The sequence below is a fragment of the Contarinia nasturtii genome, unplaced genomic scaffold, assembly GCF_009176525.2.
Source record: "Contarinia nasturtii isolate CC-2019 unplaced genomic scaffold, AAFC_CNas_1.1 Cnas_scaffold_695, whole genome shotgun sequence".
In the NCBI taxonomy this organism is placed as follows: domain Eukaryota; kingdom Metazoa; phylum Arthropoda; class Insecta; order Diptera; family Cecidomyiidae; genus Contarinia; species Contarinia nasturtii.
This window is the reverse complement of record NW_022198046.1, coordinates 2,582,834-2,608,061: the sequence shown is the minus strand read 5'-3', so window position 1 is coordinate 2,608,061 and position 25,228 is coordinate 2,582,834. Positions and strand designations below refer to the sequence as shown.

The 25,228-nt window shown below is 34.9% G+C and overlaps 1 protein-coding gene across 1 annotated transcript in view; it reads right to left on the bottom strand.

Annotated features, from left to right (window-relative positions):
- LOC116341052 (zinc finger protein Elbow) overlaps window positions 1-24,373 on the bottom strand; it is a 28,573-nt gene extending 4,200 nt beyond the window's left edge. Inside the window, exon 1 of the mRNA XM_031767904.1 lies at window positions 23,217-24,373. Within this exon, the coding sequence (XP_031623764.1) occupies window positions 23,217-23,288 (72 nt within the window). The 5' untranslated portion in view covers window positions 23,289-24,373. The remainder of the gene's footprint in view (window positions 1-23,216) is intronic.
- Window positions 24,374-25,228: the final 855 nt, after the last annotated feature.

Here is a 25,228-nt window from a genome sequence, read left to right as displayed (position 1 = left end):
GGTTGATTAAATGCATTTCTTTCTTTTTCGCTCTTTCGCTCTTTCTCTCTCTCTCTCTCTCTCTCTCTCTCTCTCTCCCCTAATTGTTCGAAATGGACTTTTCTTTATATTAAAGATTTCTTAATCGAACAATCTAACAAAACACATTCGGACCGATGACAACTGTGCCAAGAATTCCATGTCGTAAGAAAGGCAAAAAAAGCGGTATGGTGTAATTTTCCGTTTTTATTTTCGTCATTTCAATGATTTATATCAAAAGTGTTAATACGTTTTTAATTGTTGACTTGTGTCTCTGTGTCAACGCTCATTGCTCTTTGGCCATGCTACCATTTTTTTCGCGCTCGCTAAACTTTTACGTAAATTGCATGAATTTCCTTGTCACTTGCAGCTCATAAATCATAGTGATACAAAATAAAAGCGACATCGAAAAATCTGGCCGAAAAATCAGCGGATCGCATTTTGGCGACATACATGTGCCAAAAATAACAATCAACATCAACGAGTGAAATGTATGCGATCAAAAAATTCATTGTCATCATCGTCATTATAATTATCAGTTCGTTATTTTCATAAATATTTCATAAGTATGAATTATATAAATCAGTCAGAACTTTAGTGTGACACTATAAAATGCGCTCGAAATGAGCAAAACAAAAACATCAAATGGCATTCGTACAACAACGACAACACAGATGAGATTCTTTCTCAAGTTGGGTAAAGTTTTTGTTTTTCTGCACATTGCGAACGATCACGAAATGTAATTCTTTTGGGGAGAACAAAAAAGACTCGAAGCGAATTGTAATGAAGGGAGAGAGAAACGAAAAACAGTGTGTTGAACTGTCACATGATGATAATTAACGTCTGTTTAAAAAAACAAAGTCGACAAAATAAATTAGGTGTTTTGTGACAAAAGCTGACATGGTCTGTTGAAAAATTAAATAACACACGCGAATGCTGCGAAAAATACAGAACATGATAGTGAAGGCAAAAAATGAGCGAGCAATAGAGAAGGAACAAACGAAAAAAAAAAATGAAAACTGACAAAAAAACTGAACAAGCGAGCACACGGCACGAACATTGACAAACGACACAACGAACGACGGACAAGTAAAATAGTAAACGAACCAACACATATCATTCAAAACTAAAAAAAAAAATTATTATTATTATTAGTTTTGTGCTGAAGCATATTTCTTGACACATATATGCGGTTTCTTGAGGAACACGACAAGGCTGCAAAGCTACAACTCTCCCATGAAAATGTTCTTTTGCTCTTACTCTGCTCCGAAATCGTCACCGAGAAAACATAGACACAGTACAGTTGCATGACAAATATTTTCAGCATTTAATGATATAATTTGAGTTTTATTGAAAATGATGGCTGTTGTCACAGTTGCAACGGTGCTTGGCTATTTGTAATATGTGTGCATAGACGCAAACACATCGGCGAACAACAACAGCAAAAAACGTAATTAAAATAATAAATAAATTGTTGGTTTTATTTTGTTGGTACAGTGCCGACATTTAGGTGAACCGCACCGTATTAATTGCAGTAAGTGTAAGTAACATCAATAGTAATTATTGTAATGTGATATGTATATATTCGAATTTGTTGTTGTTTGAATAAATATATGCATTCATTGTGTGTAATGCATCAAATTATAATCTGACTAATAAACGATTTCAATATTCTGCCGAGATCTCGTCGTTGTCGCCGTTGCCAGTAAATGTCGACATTTCAAACAAAACACATAATCTCCGGCGACACTAATGAAATGATTAATGTCACGCAATCAAAGTCAACGTCGCGTCTCAATGAAATTGCGCGCGCACATACTCGTTTGACTTGCCGCAAATAAATCGAAGATAGAAAAAAAATTACTCAGTTTTTTTCTTCTCTCCCCGTTTGCTTTTCGGTTTGCTATAGAAATTAATTATCATTGATAAATTATCCACTTTTGAATTGCACACAAATTGACAGCAACAATTCATTTGGCGTTTTGTGTGTTATTTGCTCGTTTTTCCCATTGATTTTTTTTCCACGCCGCGCGCGCGGCAAATATATAATGTCAGAGCAAGGCATAATAATGCGCATAAAACCTATGCCCAAATGGTAAAAAGTGCGAGACCCAAGCCAAATGGTTGAACATAAAAACAACAGCCACACATTAGAAACCGAATATAATTATTATTTGATTCAATAATATAAACGAGCCAACTCATGTATTTATGGAGTTTTACAAGTTTTCATACTCAGTAAATTATATGCGAACGAAGAAACGAAGTGCCTTATACAAGAGATCGTGCTGCACAACTAAAAATAAGAACTATACAACTAAAACAATTATCGCTCGAGTGAATTATGAGCGTCGAACGGAAAACTGCAATATGTATAAGTTTTCTCATATAAATGTGTGCGCGTTTGCTTGGCATTTTCTTGCCGTTCGTTCCATCGAACATATAACAAGCTTTTTTTTTCATTTTCGTTTTATTTTTCATCGGTGTTGCACTCGTTCGATGAGTGAGTGTATGAGCGATGGCGCGAACGAGCGCTCGCGCACTCACAAATCGATTGAATGTGGGTACATAGTAGACAATTTATTAGTCAGTTTAGAGGTGGAGTCGTCTATTAAGTTGTCGGCTTTTGCATCGTAAATTCTTTAAATGGGCATCGAATTGTTTGGCATGCTTCGCATTCGCGTTCAAACCATTTTATCATATTCTCTCAATCGGAATGGAAATTAATGTTGTGTGTCTTGCACAAAAATTGCAAACGGCAAGCGATGGGCTATTTTTCTTTCTTTCTTCTTCTTTTAAATATGCATTTTCTATGGCACACAAACAATTCCGAACATAATAAATGGCACAATTATGGCGCGCAACAGAATAAAAACCGTTTGTTAATGCTTTTGTTTTCTCTATTTCTCTATCATTTGCTGTTGTGCATTGATTTTTATCGATCGTTTAAATGATTTTCCGACAAATTATTTATCAATAAAATATGGAAGTTCCGCCTGTTTTTGCCGATTAATTGGTATGGTGATGAAAAGACATGGATATTATCAATTTCTCTTTTTTTCTTTCTTCATTTGCATAGAGAAACCATTTACGAGAATAAAATTGTTTTGGTTTAAATGGACGAATATGTGTGTCACTGTGCGCAATGCGCATCCAGACTGATTCCATTGATCAGCATTTATCTTTGCATTACATTCAATCAAAATGCATTTAAAAATGGAACACGTGTAGAAAATGGCAGACACTTTTGTGCATTTTGCAAAGACTGTTCATCTAATTGCAATTATTGGATTTGATGATTATAAGGAAGAGACCGTAATTGGGCAAAATGTTGTAGCATAAAATGCCAGAACGATATGTCCATAAAATCGGGCGACACAATCTTAACATTGTCGCACGTTTTCGCAAATGTGTTACACATAATTACATTAAACGTTTACCATCATTATCATTAATATTGTGTGCTCTTGGTTGGCTGTTTGGTTCAAGTGACGTTTGGTGTATGTGTGTCTATGCGTCGATGTTAGACAGACTCTTCTTTAAACTGTAACCATGCACCATTTACAGTCAATATTGAGTGTGAGTATGTTTAGCTATGCATTTTTTTTCTCATTCCCTCTTCCTTTTTCAGTCGAACCATTCAAGCAGTATCAAACAAGTAATTTTACAGACTTAAAACATGATCGTTTTCTATGTAATAAAAAAAAAATCTGATCTCGCCTACCTATTACTAATAATAATGTGGTGCAACTACCACGTCCAAACATAGCGAATGCGCAAGTGGAGAAGCATAACAACGACAGCTAAAAGAACGAACGAGAATTTAAAGGGAAAAAATGTCGCTGGCATTGTATTTAGTGCTGGTGCTGCTGTTGATGTACATTGTACACATCGTGCAAAAATGCATTCAATAAATTCTTTTGTGAATTGCAATAACAACACAAGAATGCTCAAACATTTATGGTCATAATCATGTTGTTGTGCCAACGCTGAACAACACTTGCTGTTTTCTACTCTCTCACACACTTTTACACGCTCAATGTGCTGTTCTGTCGTTTGTTTCTCTTGTGGTGTATGTTGCCTCGTTATTTATAGAGAATATACGTATAGTTGCGTAGCATTTGTGTATCTTTTTTTTCGGTTGTTTTCTCACCATGTTTACTTTGGTGCACTCGCGCAAATCTTCACTGGGGATATACCAACCGGGCAAAGTAAGTCATGTGAACTCAACAAATTTATTCGAATAATAAGAATAAGGCTCTCTACACCGTGCCGTCACTCATACTCACAACCGGATCAAGACCGAATGAGGAGGATAAACTTTGCGCTTCACTTTAGAGAATAAAAAAAACTTTTCATGTTTTACAACGTTCTTTTTGTCGAATGGTGTATATGTATCTAGAATGTATATTTTTTGTGCGCTCCATCGATTTGATGTGCAAAGCTGCTAATGCTTATGGTTTGTATGTGAGTGTGTGTGTGTGAGCATCACGCGGTTAGATGAACTTTAATCTCTTGTGAATTAGTATAGCAACTAGATTAACAAGTTGCGCTTGTTTTCAACTCTGTTCCAACGTTGGCAAACCAACGGTATTACATCTACTTAATAGTTTTTAATGAGAAACGATTTATTTTCGTGTTTCACTTAAACGATCCACATGAGTTTTTTTTCACTTTGCAAAAAGTGGTTTTGATGGCAAAAGAAGACGAATACTTTGTTGTTTTGGGATTTTTTTTTCATCCGTTTGTTTTCTTGTTTTAGGAAGACAAAACTTTTAAGTTTCTATCCTTCGGTGCTCTTTTCCCTCTTAACCTTTTTATTTAATTTCCTTTCCATAGTTTTTTTCTCTTCTTTTTTTTTTGGATTTCCCGTTTTATTCAATTGCATCATTAATTTGTCATTGCATTTCCTGTTCGATTGCCGTTAGAATGATTCTTTGTTGCAAATTCAAGTGGAAAATATGGCATGAAAAGTGAAGAAGAGGGAAAAAAACAAATCAAGCCGTTTGAAATAAAAATCCAATAAAAAATGTGTGTTTTTTTTGCGCTGTCGATTGTTTTTTAAACGATAATGATACGAGAAGTCATATCAAAAATGCGTTTTTAATGAGAACATAATGGATTGGGTCAATGACAAACGGTCTTTGATTACGCTTCCACTTAACATTGTTATGGAAATTGTCGTAAAAAATCGATTCAAATTCGTTTGCATCAATTGGACACAAAGTGTATGTGTGTGCATGTGCGCACGATTCATTCGCTGTGTAACACATCAAGAAATGTCATTCAAACAAGACAGAATAAAATTTAACAATATGGCCCATAAACGTTGCGTATAGCTCGTTGCATTAATTGGAAATGGATAACGATAAAAACGAAAACAATCGTTTTTTGATTGCAATTTTATTGATATGTGCATTATTCAATCGATTTATGTTCACGTTCCGTTTTTCAAAATTTGATCGGCATCATTATCATCGTCATCGTCGCCGTCATGTGAACTCATCATCGCATACAAATCACATTTAATTATTGTTTTCATATTTTATGACTTTTGATACCGGGAGAGTGCGCGAGAATGGCAGATATTGTGATTTTAATGTGCTTGCTTTTTAATTGCTCAATGCCATTTACGATCGATTAAAAGTTCAACCATTTTGATTCTTGCTCAACCAATCTCGATTTATAGTGTCTTGTTTGTTCGTGTGTGGACTGAATGCACATTTAAATATCACAATCAAAAGTCGTAAAGATTGTGCGCCTGATTGATATTTTATGACCGAGCAGAGAGCGAAACAATAAAGCAACACAAAAACCGTTAGAGATATATGTCAACTTGTGAGTGCGCGCGTGCGCGAGCGTTCATAATTCGATCTGTTGAAATCATCATCGCCTCGTACGAACACAAAAATGGACCCCATCAACATTGCATTAAAAATTTATCATGCATCACAAAAACTACTATAAAAATATATTGGCCAGAGTGTATCCAATAAATGTGAGTCCCTTTGTTTCATTCGTACGAACAATGTCATCGATTTGTCATTCGTCGATTGAATTGACGAACTTAAAGAGAGAAAGAGAACAGCCATTGAGCTGATTAAGTTTGACATAAATTATCCGATTGTCATACGCTCACGATGTCATAAAAATATCAACAGAGTATAATAGTGTCTAACACGAAAATCAATAGAGCCAGCAGCCAAATAAAACTATGCATAAATTGTATCATGATGGGCTGAACATACATAAAAATAATCAAATATAAAAATAAAAGTGAAGCCCAAAATGTTGAATTTGAATTCATGGTATAAATTAGATCACGGAGATGGCACTTCCCATAAACAATGTTGAATTACCGAGTGCTACTATAGTATTCGGAAAGCAGATAAAAAGATGTGCTTACCGCACATAAGTTTGCGAATAGAATTTTCATCGAGGAATGACGTTCGAGAGTGAGTTGGAGGAATGGAATAAAAATAAAAGCAAAATAAAAACCATTTTTATTATTGTTTTGTGAAGCAGTGCACGGGCACAAATCAAAAGAGAGAGAAAAAATACCAGTAGCCAACGAGTCAGTACGGCCGTAAAATTCTCGAAAAAGATTTATCAAAGAACGATAGCAAATTGGCGAAGCGGTCGAGTGAGCAAGAGAGAGATAGTGACGATGAGCTTAAGGCTAAACTTATTTTCTTTTCGGTTCGGCATTATAACGCTATTAACTAGATAAGATTTATGACTATTTTCATATTAAGTAAATTAGACATCGTAATTTACGGCTAAGGCTGCACGCAAACCGAGCTATAAATGTCTCGTTCTTTTCTCATTTTCACTCTTTCTCCCTCTCTCCCTCTCTCTTTCTCTTGCTCTCTTGCTCGCCGTCTATCTCCGAACACTAAATTTCGCAATAACATATTCATTTTTATTTGGCCACGTAAATACTTCAGAATGTGTCTTTGTTCAAGCATACATCCATCAATTTGGTGTTTGTGTGTGTGTTTTGTATTTTGTTTACCACTCTCTTACTTAGTGTTATTGTATGGCTACAAAATTTAAGTAAAACGTCACTCAATTTTCTTGCAAGCATTTCCCATGCGAATGTTTTATACGAGGCACGGATTGCAATCGGTGCCAATTGTAGAATAAAAAAGAATTGACTTCGACATCGTAAAAATTCAATTGGATTTGCACAGTCTACCAAAAATAAAATGTTTCACAATTGCTACTGCATAATTCCATTTTATTCCGAAATTCGCTACGGCAATTTGAGCTAGATCAAGTTTTATTTACTTTTTACGCTACAGTTTCGAGTTACGGCAAGGCCGCCACTGTCGCCGCCGCACCAACAAATACAATCTTAATACAACAAACACTGCCATACAAATTCTAAATCTAATCACAACGATGAAAGCGAATAAATATTTTTTTGTGGTTTTTATCTCCCCGAAAATTGATCTGGAGGTGAAAGAATGGTGTTAACTCAAATCATTTACAGAACAACGTATTTCAACGTGGCATGAAAAATAACCAACTCTGAATCATTGACAAACATACAGCCAATTTTGACTTAAGTTCATGTAGTTTTTTTTAAGTTGGCTTTGTTGCTCTGCACTAGATAAATACTGTAAGCTCGCTCGATTTATCACAGTTCATTCGATTTATTTTGAACATACTCACTTCAATGATTTTAAATTTATGGCATGATATACAGGCGATTCATTTTATGCGCTCACATTTTTATATTGTTTCAAACATTAGTAGTTTACAAACATTGTATAAACAACTAGCGAAAAATGTAAATGACACACAGCATTTTTGTGGTAGCAAATAACAAAACCAAAGCGTCGATGGAACAACAGCGAACAAATCCTTTCAAAATTTGCACACACACACACACATCAAGTATCATGCAGTTAGTTTTGGTACAAAAATGGTTTATTTCAATTCTACTCCATCTCTCTTAGTCAAATGTCTGTGTTTTTTTGTTGCGTGTGTAGTTTTCTGCCCGCGAACTCTTTAAATGGAGGCCCAACATTTGTATTTATTTACAATGTTAATGTCAAAAAGGTGAATACATTAATCGCTCTAAATACAAACGGCATCGCTCCCGAATTCAAACTACAAACACAAAAAAAAACTAAAAAAGACACAACTGAATAGAAATTTGTATGTAAATTTTCAGAAATTCAACGTTCATTGTTAGGCAATGTTATGCATTTATGCGACGGGTGCTATTGTCATTGTGTTTCATTCGGAATTAAATGAATATGCGAATCGGCGTGTATTCCGTTGTCTTTGTCGTTTCGGCTGAGTATGTATGGCAAAATTAAAAGGTAATCCATTTGTTGTGTTTATTCACATCTTAGTCACAGCTGTTAACAACCAAATGTGTCATTGTTCTCATGGAAACATTGACAAAAAACAGAAAATTTATGGAGTTTATGAGATTTTGTACGTAAATCGATATCTTTGGCATAAAAACATGTTTCGTTTTATTTTCCCAACCAATGCATGCATCAAATGTGACAAATTGATTATGCAGCAGTTATTAAATTGTCGCCATTGCTCTGACGTCTTTCGTATTTTTCACTTGCAAAAAATAACTATCATTTTTCTCTTTTTTTTTCGTGCCGCTATTATTCAACAATAAACTGCATTTTACGACCCACTAAAAGTGTCTAGTGTTTGGGACTTTCGACAGAAACTGAGAAAAAAAGCAGCGAAAATTAAAATGGATTTGGGACACACTTTCAAAAATGAGCTTCATTTTGTAAAAGTTGACGACAGCCTGACGCTCTTAACTCAATTTCAACGTCAATTGCATGAAAATTAACAAAGTTTTTTCAGTGTTTTTCGTCAACTATAACATCTCTGATGTACAGAAAAATGAATGCACTGTTCCTTGTCGAAAAATATATTACAACCAAGCCTTAACACCAATTTTGCAAGTTTGTTGTTTGTGCAAATTTTGTATCCGCCTCTCGATCGTGGTGGCATCGTCGTTGTCGTTTTCGTTGTACGCACGAACACAGAAGAAAAAAGCAGCGTCACACTATGTAACCGTTTGTGCCATGCATTTGGTATCATAAATTCGTTTAAAACCACTATAAAATTATCTATGTGCACATTTGCTTATTCAAAAACCGTCTGGGAAGAATACTTAACCCTTAACCGCACAGGCTAAAACAGTAACGTAAGCGCACAGGTGGGGTCTTTTTGGACCCATGAGAAATTTCATACAAAACTTATGCAAAATGGTATCCAATGAGTAAAATATGTCATTTTATAGTTAAAACATAGCTTATTCCTTACTTTCCAATACAGCATCACAATTCAATATTGATTTTTATGGAAAAAAAAATCAATTATAGCCAAAATTCTTGGTAGTTATTGATATGTACGACTTTCAGACAGTCGTGTCTTTCACTAATATCGCTAATCGACAGTCGTTGGCCAGTTAATGTGCTTCGTGTACTGCGCCGAACTACCTCTCGATATGTGAGATCAATATAGAGACTGCTTCCCGAAGGGCGATCACACTTTGAACACTGTAGCTCTCTGGCATTTATAAGTTCAACCCTATGTAAACATTTTTCCTTCCTCTTCTTCTGCATTTGCAAGAAGCATGTGTGATATATCAGCTTAACTCTGAGACACCAGGTGGCAGCACATTTGCGTGATCGAAACCAATTACATTGCTTTATATGGAGTGCGATGAGATCGCGCTGCTTCCGTTCTTCCTCCATACTTGGCAAACATGTTGTTAGACGTTCGCAACAAGGCAACTCCTGCCACACCAGCAACGTTCACCAAATTCACGAAATATGCCCATACATTGTGTTTTGGATAGGATAGATCCGTAAGATCTCCGCAAGAGCTGGATCTAAGCGTGCGTAGGCCGCCGCATGATACATACTTTGATTGGCACGCCTGCTTTGATTTGCGCGTCGAAGCAACACAGAAAAACGAACGGATATATCATGCGGCGGCGTATGCACGCTTAGATCTTACGGATCTATCCTATCAAAAAAAAAAACAATGTATGAATATATATTATAATGGCAAATGCCATTTGATTTGCGATGAACAGTATACGTCACGGACGAAACAATTTACTGTGTTGTTGTTTGATGAAATGTAAATTGTTGTGTCAACAAATCTCCATGAGTTTCATATTGGCCCATACAGAATACATCATTTCCCATACAAAATACTTTGGGGTCCAAAAGACCCCGTTGTGCTTTTACGTTAGTATTTTGTATAAGACTTCCCAAAACTTCATCTATGCACCAAACATTGAAATTTTTGATTTTATCACATAGATATGATATTAAAAAAGAAAACGCTCAGCGAAATTTTCCAATTTTTTTTTATATTTTTGTGATTTTTTCAAAAAACTAACTCTTAGGGCCTAAGAGACCCCACGTGTGCGTTTGAGGGTTAATCGTAATCATTTTTTTCTGTTGAGTAATTGAAAAAAAAAGAGCGGCAAGCAAAGTTGCAACAAGAGCGCGAGCTTCATTGTATGTTGATGACAAGAACAAGCGTTTAGTTCATTGAATGCAAGCACCAAGTGTGTATGAGAGTGTGATATCACTGAGTGCGTTTTTGTATCCATGAAATAAACAAAGAAATTAACATAAATTTATGTGCGTTTACCCTCATAATGCAAATTAGATTTTCAATTTTATAAAATGAAATATACTGAAACGGAAGATTTTGCACGCATTCATTTATATTCATAACAACGTAAAATTATGTCATCGTTCTTTTGTCTACGTCCACGCTTTTTCATCAGAAGTTTTGAGTCAGTATCACGATTCGTGCGCCGCTCTCATTCACTTATAACTTTTCCCATTCGACGTGCTGTGAGTATGGTGGTTTTTCTGTTCGTTTTTCTTCTCTTATGTTTATTAATTTCTGCAGTTTGTAAGGACCTGCGTCCATAAATACACACGGTTATTTCATTTAATCTCAATTTATGGCAAATTCTGTTAATGACGACAAGCGTCGACGATGAAATGCAGCATAAAAACGGCCCAAGTAAATAATAATAAAAGAAAAATTCTATGACTTCATTTCGAGGCGATGGTTTGTTCTGCGAAATTGATTTACATTATTTTCAGTTAAAGCTGAAGTAAGATCATCTGGTTATGCGCGAAACTTGAAATTTGTCATTAAATAAGACGCGATATGGCTGCATTTTCGTTGATGATAGGTCGGGATGTAATTTAATTTTAAACGTTTAACGATCCATTGCCTGATACACATATTCGCTATATTTTATGTGTGTGAGTGAGATTCAATCTGCGTATTTGAGTCGAATATAACATTCAACGACCTTTGTAAATTGCACTCTCAGCCATAAATAAAATTCATTAGGATATTTGTTAACACAGCGATAAAATAATTACCGGTTTATTACGAAGCGGCTTTCATCTAACGCTATTTCATGTTCTCAATGGCAGAGGCAGCGACAACAACGACCGTTGTGATGATAGAGGGTTTTTATACTCAACTTAAATCGCATATGCGATTCATTAAGTTGCAAGTGAATGAGAGCGACCGAGAGAGAGAGAGAGAGAATGAGCAAATTATGAAGTATGCGATGAGCCCATCGCAAAATTATTTAAATCCAGATCTAAAGCGAGCGACTTTTTTACTACTCGTATACACAACAGCATACGAACATAATTCTTATTATCTTGTCATCGTCACATCTCATTTTCATTTTATGCGAGCATCCAACACATTGTCAGCGATGCCTAGGCTAGTCATTTTGTGCGCGCAAAATATATAAAAAGGCCCGGTGTGCGCTAACACACAGACACACACGCATACACATTTCACAAAGGAAACGATGCGAAAAACATAATATGTCAATTTATATTATTTTTCTGTTGCTGCTGGTGTCACAAGAAATTAAGCACAGCGAATGCGGCGTAACATGTTCGCCTTCCAATAACAAGAAACAACAGCAATAATAATACAAGCAGTCAAAATGGTCGGTGCAATAGAAAATTACACTCACACGAGCACATGTTAACCGTTTACTGTTTGCATTTTTGATGTTAATGATGACAACCGACGACACGGGCAAATGTACATAAGTGTCTGCTCAAGAGTGCACATATATGACAGAAAAAATCATGTGATACACGCACACACATACCATCGAATGATATACCCTAACACACACCACAACGACAACGAGAGAAAAATAGAATGGCAACATTAACATCAGCCACAAAATTACATGATTGTAAATTTTAATTATTTTTATTGTGTTTAGATTGGGATGAACATAATGCGTTCATGTGTGTACACACTAGTGTCGTTATCACATTTATGGCGGGTCTACGTAATTTTCCACTTTGTTGTACGGGCGTTTTATGGCTCAACCATATCTTTAGTGTACAATGTTTGCATGTATGTATGCGAACGCACAAGGATTGCCTGACAAGAAAGAGAGAGAGAGCGAAGTAAAAACCGTCATTACACACATTCATACCATTTGTTGAAAACGCATTAAAATCCCATAGAAAGTCTTATTAAGCATTCACATAAAAGGCTCTATTTTATTGAGATCGCAGCTCAAAATACAATCGTGTCTCTCTTCGCGCTCACTCCATCTATCTCTCTTTCACTCCTACAATTTCCTATTAATCTTGTATTTGGTTGTATGATCTCTTCGTGCTATTTCTGCGGATGAATCTTTGTCGCCGCGGTTGCAGAAAGTCATACCAGCCACGATAATAATTTGCGTGTTTAGTGAGTTGTAATTAACAGGCTTGTTTTTTTTCCTTCTCCTAAGCCGCGCAACGATGATATGAGAAGTTGACTGCGCTTTCGGATGTTTATATTTGTGGTTTTTATTTGCCTAATAAATATTCCAATTTACTTTGCATAACTTCTATATATACATGTGTCTCTTTTTGTTTCTCTTCATTTTCTGCTCATTGAGCGAATGAGTGAGTGTTCACGTTTTCTTTCCGGTTATATATTCAAACCATACATCATGTCATTTCTGGCTTTATTTATGACTGTGAATCGTTCGCTCATTTCAGCTGAAAACAGATAAAATCCACTTAATTTCGTTCCTTTGAGCAACCAAACCATTTTCTGAATCGCTCATATATACGTTTAGCAAACATATACGTCGAGTATTTTATGCTCGAGATAAAAATTAATAACCTATTTTGACATGCGATAAATTTTTTTTTACTTCTTCCTCTCTCTCTGTCTCTAAATGTAGGTAATATACGAAATTGGGCAATCTCTCGTCAACGAACAAACAAATAAAAACTAAACAAGTTGCAGCATCCGCGATACATCTCTATAACGGCTTTCGTGCCTTTTTTGACGAATTTTGAAATGTTGAATCGGTCTTAGTTTTTTTACTGTCAATAAAATAAAATGCATTAAATAAAAGGCGCTAATGTACAAAGTCGTAAAATCGAATCGAAGCAGTAAAAAACACACACAATGAAGTTCATTTTGCTTTTATTTTATATCTTTATGGTTAAAAAGTCCCGTCATTAGTCAACATCAAAGCAAAACCGCCGAATAATATTTCTATTTGAATAGTGTGTGTTTTTTTGTGAATAAATTTCACTTGTTTATCTCGATATTTCGATAGGTAGTGGAACTCTCTTGAAGGAAGGAAAAATCCAACGTGTTCGTCAATTGGTTTCAGCCTCAATTTGCTTCAAAGTGGTAAAGCGAATGTATCAAAGTATCAAAAATTAAATCGGACCATCATCGCGCTTAAAATGAAACTAAAAACATCAATTTATGTGTTTGACCATCCACACAATTTTTAAGGTGAAAAATTTACGATTTGCAATAAAAACAAACGGAACACAGATGGTTCGATTCAATTTGGCTTGGAGGGTTCGAATCGGATGTGAAAAAAAAAAGATTTATATGCAAAATTTAACATGAATAAACAAACAGTTCCCGCTGATTGCTCGCACCGCGCAAAAAAAAGTTACGATCAAAAATTCATTAATTTGTAAAGAGCTCTTTGCCATTGATGACATTTTATGTGACAGCCCATAAAAAATTGGCAAAATATAAAAAATACCTCAATATAAACACTGGAAAAAAAGGAGGTAAAACGATAACAATGAACGCTTCAACCGGGCCAAAAAAAACCGAGACACACATACGGGTGATTCCGCAAAGAGAAAAGAAACACCACACAAAACTCAAACAGAGTGAGAGAGAGAGAGAGCTCCGCATTTGAATGAGTATCGTGACCAAATAAAGGAGAATCAGCAAAAAATGGGAACAAACGAACGAAAAATGTCGGAGCTGAAATAACCATAAAAATGAAAAATATCTTTTTAATTAATTAATTAAAGCACACCATTCTCGGAAGAGTCCAAAAAGCAACTCCGAAACGTCGAAAAAAAGACGTGCTACGAAATCAAAGCAAACCAAACAACAATCGGCGGTCGTGCTTCGTTGCGAATGTGAATGATGAATTCCGAAAAAAAAACAGTCGAATCGTAGAAGAACGAACAAAAAAAAATAATGTTTATGTCCGACAATAAATTGGATGTGAATGGAATGGTTGTTCATATCAAGCGGCGTCAATAACATAAATATGCATTATCAATGACAGGCCGAGCGCTATGTTTGGTGTTATTTTATTTTTGTGGCTCTAAATGCTCAACAACGATGACGATATGGCCAAATACTCATTTTTGATGGGCTGAAAATGAAAAACCGCAAAATTATTCGATCAAATCACATAATTTATCTACCGGAATCGATTACACCCATCATCGAAATTAAGCGAATGGCATGCGCGAGCGTCCAACCAACTCATTAACAAAAATAAAGATGGTTGGCATTGCGCACAACGACAACGACGACTACGTTGGTAGAAAAAATGACGCTTAATAATTTGAATAAATTAATAAAATAAGAGTTGGGTCAAAGTGATTAAGATGAGCTTGAAAAATGATAGCTGATATATTTAGATTTGCGGTTAATGTGAAAATAAAAACAAAGAAATTGATTGGTATTTGTGTCGAAGCCAACGATGACCCGATCAATAATCAAAATTGACATTCACATTTATAAAATTGAATCGCTTTGAAATCATCATTGACTTTAGCATGTAACGATGTGCACGCACACACACACACACGCAGAAGAGAGAGAGAAATATATGATAATAAACCTAGAAAAAAGGCATAGTGTGAAACAAATGAGTTCTTCGAATAAAAAAAATTCACACATACACAGACCTAATGGCAATCAGAATGAGACAGCCACACAGAGCTCCCCAGTTCAATGAATATTGATTATCAATTTTAAAATTTATGTGTTTTTCTTGCTTGTAATATATTTCTTTTTGGAATCTACGTTTTTTTATAAATATATATTTTATAAATTGATGGTTGGATATATAAATTTTGTTTTAATATTCATTTGCCACTCTGCAGTGTGCCTTTCTCTTGTGCGCGCGGTGTGTGTCGAAATGATTGTTAGCATATCGTTAATTTCATATTATTCACCTTCATTTGAATATAAATGTTTGATTTTTATTGTCGTCTCGTTTGCATATCGGAATAAATTTTTTTTCATTTGATTTTATTGTACGTTTTTTTCCTTTCTTCTTCTTCTTCCACACATTTTGTTTGTTTCGTTTCAATGAAGATACTCGTCAACAAGCATTTTGAATGCCTCCTTGATTTGCTGCGTACAAACGATAATATTAATTTTTATAGCGCGAGCGCCTCGGATACATTGGCATGACAATGATGGGTTTTTGATCGAAAATTATAAAGCTACAAATGTTTAAAATGTATATCAGCTACAAGCTAGAATTATTATGAATGACACCAACAAACAATATTTTAATAATTGATCCGTGAAACGGTGTCTCTTTCCTTCACTTCTTGACTTTTAAATTGTTGCGGCGTTGAAAATTTGATTAAATCAATTTATGACGCGTTATTGTTTCTTTTTCATTCGCTTCGTTCGTTTCGTGTCACTGAATATATAGCTTAGATGACAGTCTTTTCAAATCGTTTAAATTATAATTGTAATTTATTCAAATGACTTTGTGCATTTCACCATTTTCTATCCTAGTCATTTTTCCACTAACATCGAACACGAAATAAAGGCAAAAAATAAATCAACTTCCATTAATCTTAATGGTACAGCTTTTTTGTCGCTGCAAAGCTTTTCTTTGGCCATAGGCTGATATTTCGAATATCATCCATTCCATTTTCTTCCGTTCATTAATCGAATGAATTACTGTCTAATTAATATCGCCAATAAATTATACTTGATCGAAGGTAATATTTTCATCAATAAAAAAAAATAGTCGGTAATTTGAATAAAGCATCTCTCGTCGCCTTCGATTTACACCAAATCGTATCCGTCCAAAGATGGGATAGTATTTATATTCATACCGTTTTAAAAAATAACCGCTTTATCTCAATGAATCTGATTAAGATTGCTGTTGTAATTCATAACCGTTTACCACAAAAGCCGAATGAACAGTAAAGAAAAGAATTATTTTCATGAACTCACAAATGTATCGTCCTTCTCTTTTCTCATTTAAAAAGTTTTTTTTTATGGTCGTACAACAAATAAAGATGCAATATGGTCATTCAATGATTCATGTTCTTTTCACTGTGAGCCAGGGTGCGCACATTCTCAAGCTCGATAGCAATACGAGAGAATAAAAAAAAGGAACGACTTAACAAAATGGAAATGAATAATAATCGTATATCATTTTAGCTTCTTTATTATTAACATTTACATGCTTTATATTAAAATATATTTTTTTCTCATTCAGCTCTTTTGTGTCGGTCGGTTTAATATATATTTTTTTTGTTCGTTTTTTTCCCGTCCATCTATTTTATACGCGAACAAAATGAGTTAGTGGTTTTTGTTGGTGTGTGCTTTCTTTTGTGTTCTGTCGAAATTTATTTGTGCTATAATTTTTCCCAAAAGGCTTGTGAGCCGTACCGATGAGTGGCCCCGTATAGTATATTGCTTGTCAATAAATTTTCGCCGCATTCCACTGATGAATCTCCGAATGTTTCGAAAAATATGAGCGTGAATAAAATTTATTAGTTAACGCGTCACGATTTAAACGCAAACAAGTGCCGCACAACAGGCGAACGAAAGAACGAGATGCGAACGGAAAGAGCTTAAAGGAATTTTCTGTTTACTGCGAAATATTGAACGAATTAATTTCTAAGTCGTTGGTATTTTTGAGCGGAATGATCGTGCTTTAAATTAAACGATGGATTTTTGGATTCCGTAAGCAATTTTCAAACACCTACACAAACATTCAATGGGTGCGAATTAATCGTTATATGGCCTGATTTGTTTGCATCCGACGAAAAAAAAAAAATAATGCGGTTGTTTTTTTATTCATTAATCGGTAATTTATATTCAAATCAAAATTGTAAAAATAGCCTTTTGACTTTAAACACAGTCTAATGCGCAACGTATAAAAAGGCACACACTCATCGGCATCCGTACAGCACATTGAAAGAACAAATGTCATATTAACTGAATATTATTATTCATAAATTATGATTATCTTCGACATCGCATAGACATGAATTTATGCTTTTTGCGTCAGACTTTATCATAATATCACAACATTGCACGGGACAAACTGCGATGATAATGATGGTTGGTGGCTTTTGGCCGAGAGAGTTGTGTTTTCAAGCAAAAAAAAAACACGAAAATTATTTATGACTGAAAACCTGAATGAGATTTTATTCTCTCTCTCTCTAGTATCTAGTAATTTTCATCGATAAAAACCAAACTGTGGACAGTAAAATGGATGGTCATCATAAAGAAATCACAGTTTAAATTATCATTTGCATTTGAGTGGTCTGTCATACACATATCTTGAAAGGTAATAAGTATACGCTTTGGCACTTGAATGTAAACATAAAGTGCAGCACTCTCTCATTCGTGTGCAGAGAGTTCATCTATCTGAAGAGCAACAGCAAAAAAACACGCACATTCCAGAAAAACTTGTTCCATTCAGTTGTGTATACATATCCAAAGTGGATAGATATGTGCGATATGAATGATAGCAATTTATTGCTTTGTGAGTATGACTTTTTTGGTCGTAAATTTCCATTTCTATTAGTCATTCGCGTTTTATTTCATTTCATTGCTACACAGAAGAAAAAAAGGCATACCGTATACACACTCGGGCATCAAATGGAGCGGAAACGATTGGGGCCGTAAACGCGCGCACAATATTCACATATGATACATTGTGTACACATTTTTTTCTTCGTATTTTTTTTTATTGTTGTGGGCAAAATGGCAAAGTTTTGTGCAATCACCGTAAAGATATTTTTATGATTCACATGAGTGAATGCCATGAACATTGAAATTGATTATAAGCTCGATTTTATTTTTGCAATGACATTTACATTGTTTTTTGTTGCTGTTGTTGTTATTGCCGATAAAATCCGGTCCTGTTTTTCCGGTACATTCATGAGAGGAGGAAAAAAACACCGAAGTAGAAAATATTCGGCAATTTGCGGTAAAAAAAATGGCAAACAGTAATTGTCTCAGCGCCATTCGCTTTTATCACGTTAGCCCACCTCCCGTGTGCTCTTTCTCATCCATTTTACCGCAATGTAATTAAAGCAAATATAATTAAACATTATATACATTCCAATTTGAACGCAATAACCATTTGGTTTTTATGTTTATTTTTATTTGTCATTTATTGCATGTAGATGTGTCCATCGGCAGTACGCGTTCTTTTTACGTGTGCGCTCATCTTTCGCAAAACCATGTCTGTGCACAACAATTTTTTTTAACGATTTTGTTTTTTGTCTCCTTTTGCACTCAGATCCATATAGATAAATTAAGATCTTTAAATGTGTCAACGCAGTTGTCGGATTTAAAACATTTAGATTTGAAAGCGCTCTCGTACACACATCATTCGCTTTATTGAATTGAATCGACAAATTCATCGGCAGAAACTTGAAATGATGAAAATATCAACCTCCACATACATTGAGAGGAGGAGAAGAGGAAAAAACAACGAAGTCATCTCATCATCACACATGCGTTAATTATTCAAGCGCATTTTTATTTCTCTCTCATTCTCTTCCTCTCTCCTCTCTCAACACATCATCATGTTTGAATATATATAAATGTGACATTTGAAATGCAGTGTGATTAAAACAAAACGTTTGGACTGTCCCGGCCATTGAAATGTTAATTATCTTGATGACGAACTAATATCATAAGTGTTACGTGCATTTAATTTACAGCTTTGTTGTGTTTTTTTTTCTTTCACTTCAACTAGTAGTTACGATTTCTAATTTTAATTGGTTACTATCAGTTCGAGCAATCGATTACCATCAATTTAAGTGTTTTGCTCGGTGCGTTGCGTGAGATCGCCACATCAAATAAGTGGCTACTGTTGAAACGGATTAACATCAACGAAGAATATGCTCTGTGTTAAGAAAATAGTTTTGGTCGATGTTCTCTCTTTTCTTGGTGCTTAAAACTAATTTCAATGACGAATATTTCAAAACAAAAATGTCACTTCAAATCATACTTTTCCTGCCAAAAAAACCAACGGCTGACATTTTGAGTGCTCACAAAGTTGCCCATTAATTCGCCCAAAAAATATAGATGTCAAATATATTAATCAATTTATTTTATGGCCTGTCTGCTTATACATGTATACGTTGAATGCTTCAAACATCCGAGTGAACGGTTTTTTTTGTGACAAGCACATAAGAGAGAGCCTCGTCACCATATCACCACCACTTGCTATGACTGTGTGAATGTTTTACGATCGAATGGCCAATAAATCGCAATGCACACTCATTTTGCCCGTCCATTGATTATTATTTATGAGCAGAAATATTACTTTTAAAATAATTGTACTTTTGCCCGTATCGTACGACGACACTTTTCTCTCTCTCTTGATATTTTGTACGCGCATACGATATTTTTTGCTTATTATATTCCTCAATTTGCCTCACGAGTCTATCAAAGTCTCGTATTTGAGATGTTTTTGTTTGTATTGGAAAATGTTAATGCCTTAATTTTGCGACTTTACAGCCCCCCATCGCACATTCTTTTTTTTTGTGCGTCAATTGGCTGATTGGCCATCAAACTTTTGGCATGGCTGCAATTTAATGACATTGGGCCACGTTTGGCGACACATTCATTCGAACCTTGCAATTCTCATTCAAAAAAAGTCATCTTAAATTGGTGTATTTAATTGTTATTGCGCGAAATAAGTACCCGAAGCGAAACAAAAGGATTTGAACTCAAATATGACATGGATACAGATAGCATAGTGAATGAGAGATTTAAAAATGAAAATTTACACACGTATATCTGTGCAATAAATGAAGCACAAAAATGGATTTACGATACCGTTTTATGCGTTATTAGTATATGGCATATCTAAAGCCACCTTAAATGGAGACTACTCAAAGTTTACTTAAAACATACGAACTTTATGTTTCAAGACAGACAGAATGAAAAAAAAAAAAAAACTAGAAAAAAAAGTCTCCAGTCACTGTCATAAACAATGAACTTGTACAATTCTTTTTATATCAACACGTGTAATTCATTGAGTAATTTAAACAGCTTCATAAACAATTTCGATTCGATTGTAATTGCGCGAAATGACTGCTTTTTTATATATTAAGTTTATGAGCCACAATTCCGCCCAACCAAAAAGCAAACGGGTAATAATGCGTTGGCCAATGGGGTCGATTTGAATCTGAAATGTAATAGTCACGATTACAACTATTTTTTTAAATCATTTGATTTGTTCATGTACGTACACGTGCATTCATTTCGTTAATTTGATGATTGTACTTTTCGAAGATATACACTGATTTTCGACGTGATTTATTTGTGTGCTAGTAATTTACAAATCGTAAAAAATGAATCACCACGAAACATACATAGCCAGAGTCTAATAAAATGTACAAAAGAAACAAGCAATAAAAAAAAATTGTTTCAACAAAGCCAATTTGCACTCAACATTTTTTTTATTGGTTGATTGTGGACTATTTATTGCGGTTTGCATCGTAATTTCTCATAATTAATTATGTAAACGAAACGAAATTTGCTGTTTCGATTTACATATTGAATTTTATTGAACAGAAAAAAAAACAAAGAGTGAAAAAGTTCACATAGTCATGAATCGTATGTATTATCGTTATTCGCTGCATTTTTTGTGCTATTGATTTGATTTTGACTAATTAATTATTCTCAATTTGATGAATAATCACAGTGAATTTCAAATATGGAATACCACAGTGCAAAGTTTGCATCGATGAATCGCAATTTGTAACCGATAACAATAAATCAAATCGATACACCACACCGAAGAAGCGAAAAAAAATGGTAATCGATTGTCGATCTTTTCATATTCGGTGCTCATAAAGGTGCGGATTAGTTTGTCATTGAAACACAAACAGAATGGATATTTTACACAAACTATTTATATAATCATCATGGTATCCATATTTTCGAACCAATTAATAGAGTCATTTCAAAAAGCCGTTAACTAAATGGCTCAACAGAAAAATGACATGGCACAAATGAAAAAAAAAATAAACACTCTCATAATTTTGCGTGGTTAACATTTTTTTTCGTTCGTTCAACAGCAAATTGTCCAAATAAAAACAACACCGCCGAGCACACCGAAACCAGAGAAACACAGAGATAATAAATGAACATATATGAAACTTCCAATTCGAGTCAATTAAAAAATATCTCCGGCGATTAACTGGTTGGCTAGTTGGTTTGTGCATTATATGTTGAGCGCATTCACTTTGTACTTATGAACGAAAAAGAGCGCGCGCGCGCTCACACGCATACGCTGGTGAGGTGGCGGCAATCAAATGAGAGCTTTGACGGCTGAAATGACAAACAGTATTTAAAATGTGCCACACCAATTCCAACAGTTATTACATCCCATATGAAAAATCAATGCCGCATATTAATTTTAATGACTGTATATCGCGCGTGAAGTGTGTTGTTCGGGGCCAATCCCCAAAATACGTCACTTTAAATCCAACCGTTTTGTCGCCACAAGTCTTCAATGAACTGGCTGTACATTGCAGATGGATGAGATATCGAGAATGAAAAAAACGGTCCTTGTTTTTTTTTATTCGCATTGCAAATAGCGGTGTTATTTTATCCACGAACGAAATACAGTTAGTTGAATTTTCAATAAATTGCGCGCGCATACCGATCATAAAAAGTAATTAAAAATTTAAAAATATTTAATTGCGGAAATTCGCCGTCAATTTAGCAATGGAATCAATAGCCGCATATGGCTCCGTGAAACAACAACTCATTTTGGCACAAGGAATATGTGAATATTGTTTTGTTGTGCGCGCCTGAAATGGGTTCCAATGAAAACATCGAAATCGGCTGATATGTTTCACGGTTTATAATTAAAAATCCATCCGTTTCAATTTGGTATCGACGACGGCGGATAAAATTGCTCGTTCATGTCATTTTCCGCGACACAGTCTTTAATAATTTGGTATTCGTCTTTTTGTAAACACAAAATGCAGGTTTTTAATAGCCACCGACACCATATGATTGAGACGAAAATTATTAATGTCAAAATTAAATACAGACTTAATAAACAAGTCAAAAAAGGCTTCGTTTTTACTCCAGATGTATTTTGTTCCATTGATTTTTTTTTTCTGTTTCGTTTTCATTTAGTTGCTTTCGATTTTTTTTTTTGTACATTCTGTAATGTTCGTCGATTTTGCTTCCATTACTTTTCCTTATGACTCAGACAGACTGAGAGACTTTTATTGCTGAAATAATATTCGTGTTTTGCGTGTAATTCAATGTGCATGAATTTCGATTGCTGTTGACCGATACCGAATGAAAAAAATGATATAAAAATGAATTGGCGCACACCGCAGTACACTAAAATCGAAGAGCGAACACAGGTTGATTATGTCGCGTAGCATTTTCGCATTTTATAGCTTGATTATTATTACGGCTTGACTTTCCATTGCAATTCCAACGAGAAAAATTAATGATTTTTTAATTGGCCAATATTAAGTAGTGGCAAATTTGAGCAGATTGCCGTTTCGGTTTTGCGGAGTGCAAAACGAACCAAAAAAAACAACAACATAAAAATAAAATAAAATTAAACAGAAATAATGGCCACAACTTACCGTTGCTGGTAATGGTGATAAATAATCCGGTCTGATGTACTGGTTGCTTGCGTTATTCGGTGAAGTCAACATTTTGTAATACAACTTTTCATACAATTTATATCTCGAACACGAAACGGTGCCAATTGATCTTTTACACTAGGTTTTATTTTGTTGCTTTTGTTGTTTTTTTCCCTTTGCTTCACTCTTTAAAACTCTTATTTTTGTGTTGCTTTTATATTGTGTGGTTTTTTCTCTCTGCTCTCTTTCAATTTTAAATTATGCTTTACAAAATGAGATGAAATTGCCTGTTATTTTCGCACACTGTTTGTATATTATGAAAAATTTAATATATTTCACTTGATTGTAGATTTTTTTTTTCTCTTCTTATGCTGTTAATTTGCACACTTTTATTTTAATGGCCACTAACCGAACAATTCTTGTGGCTTCACACACATATGCTACTGCGCTACAAGGTGGTATGACAATTGCAATAGCGACGGCAATTTCAACAGATATGATGCACACTCGAAAATTGTGCATGAATGGACCAGCTTTGAAAAGGTGACGTTGATTCAATTTGGTGTTTATTTGTGTTTGTGTGTTTGAATGTTTATGTTAAACAGGTGTGTTATTTGTATTTGAAATCCGAAAAATTTCAGTTTGAATTCTTCAAATAATTTCAATCAACTTCTCACACTACAATCTAATTGATTTGATCCATGATTTGCATTTCAAATTACTTCGTTCCAATTCAAATAGAACTCTTGATTTTTGGTTTGGTTTTAGTCACACGTAAAAATCTCTGTGCATATTTTATAAATCCATGTCGTCGTTGTGACAGAAAACACAAAATTGACACCCGAAAATGCGATTAATTTGAAACAAATCGAATTGTATTTGTGGTACATAAAACTACCGTTTTTTTGCTCGTATCACTCATAAAATCCATAATTTAGCATTGACCATTCGGTATGTGATCGATATTCTCCCACTGATTTTTTTTGGCTTGAAAATTGCTTGAATGCAATTGAAAATTTGTTTTTAAAAAAAAACGAACGCAAGAGATTCGTATCGATTTGAAATACGAAAAATTCTCAAATGAACGGAAATAAGATACAGAAAACACGTTCGACAGCGGTATACACAACCATACAATGGGAATAGCAGCCAGTAACTAAAGCTATTTGAGCATACACCAGTTCCGGAGAGTACTGTGCATCGAGCGCCAACACGAAATGCTGCTATACATATGTATAAATGCGAATGCGAAGCCAGCAAACGTGAGAGAGAACAGTGTGCTTGTGTGTGAAAGATACAACAACGACTATCCAACTCAATTGAACAGTTGAGTGAGTATAACATACATTGAGAGTGACGAGAACGGCACATACAACCGCACAACATTGTTGATTGTTGTTGGTGCCTTTTTTTTATTCCGTTCATTTGTGAAACGACGGAAACAGTGACGAGAAATTGAACAGAGAAAACGGCGGCAAAACAACAATTCAATATGCGATTCCGTTTGTACTAAGCCACTTATACATAAGCAAAACAACGAACATTTTGCGATGATAACGATGATGACGACGACGACCACGATGAGTAACTGACGTTCACGCGCGTATGAGCGAGAGAGAGAGCGAGAAAGCAAAGGTAGTGCGTGGAGAATATTCAGATTGTGTGCTCAAGTCAATTGGTGGCACACAAATAACATAGTCTGTGTTCGAACTACGAGTGATTTTGTTGTTTTTGTTTTTAAAAAGAAGACTTCTGAATGTTGCACACACATAGCGTTGCATTGTGTTGTTTGTAGATACTGGGGCACACAGCGAACCACAGACGAAACGAGAGAAAGAGAACGCATGCAAAACAATACAAAGACACATTCTGTCAGAAGGAGAATTGGCGAGTTTGTTATTGCTTGTTTTCATCTGATGTGAGCACATGCGCTACACCTCGACACCGAAGTCATGCCATTCCATCACAAGATTTGCTTGCTTTTTGTGTGTTCGGTAGGTAATAGAAACTCA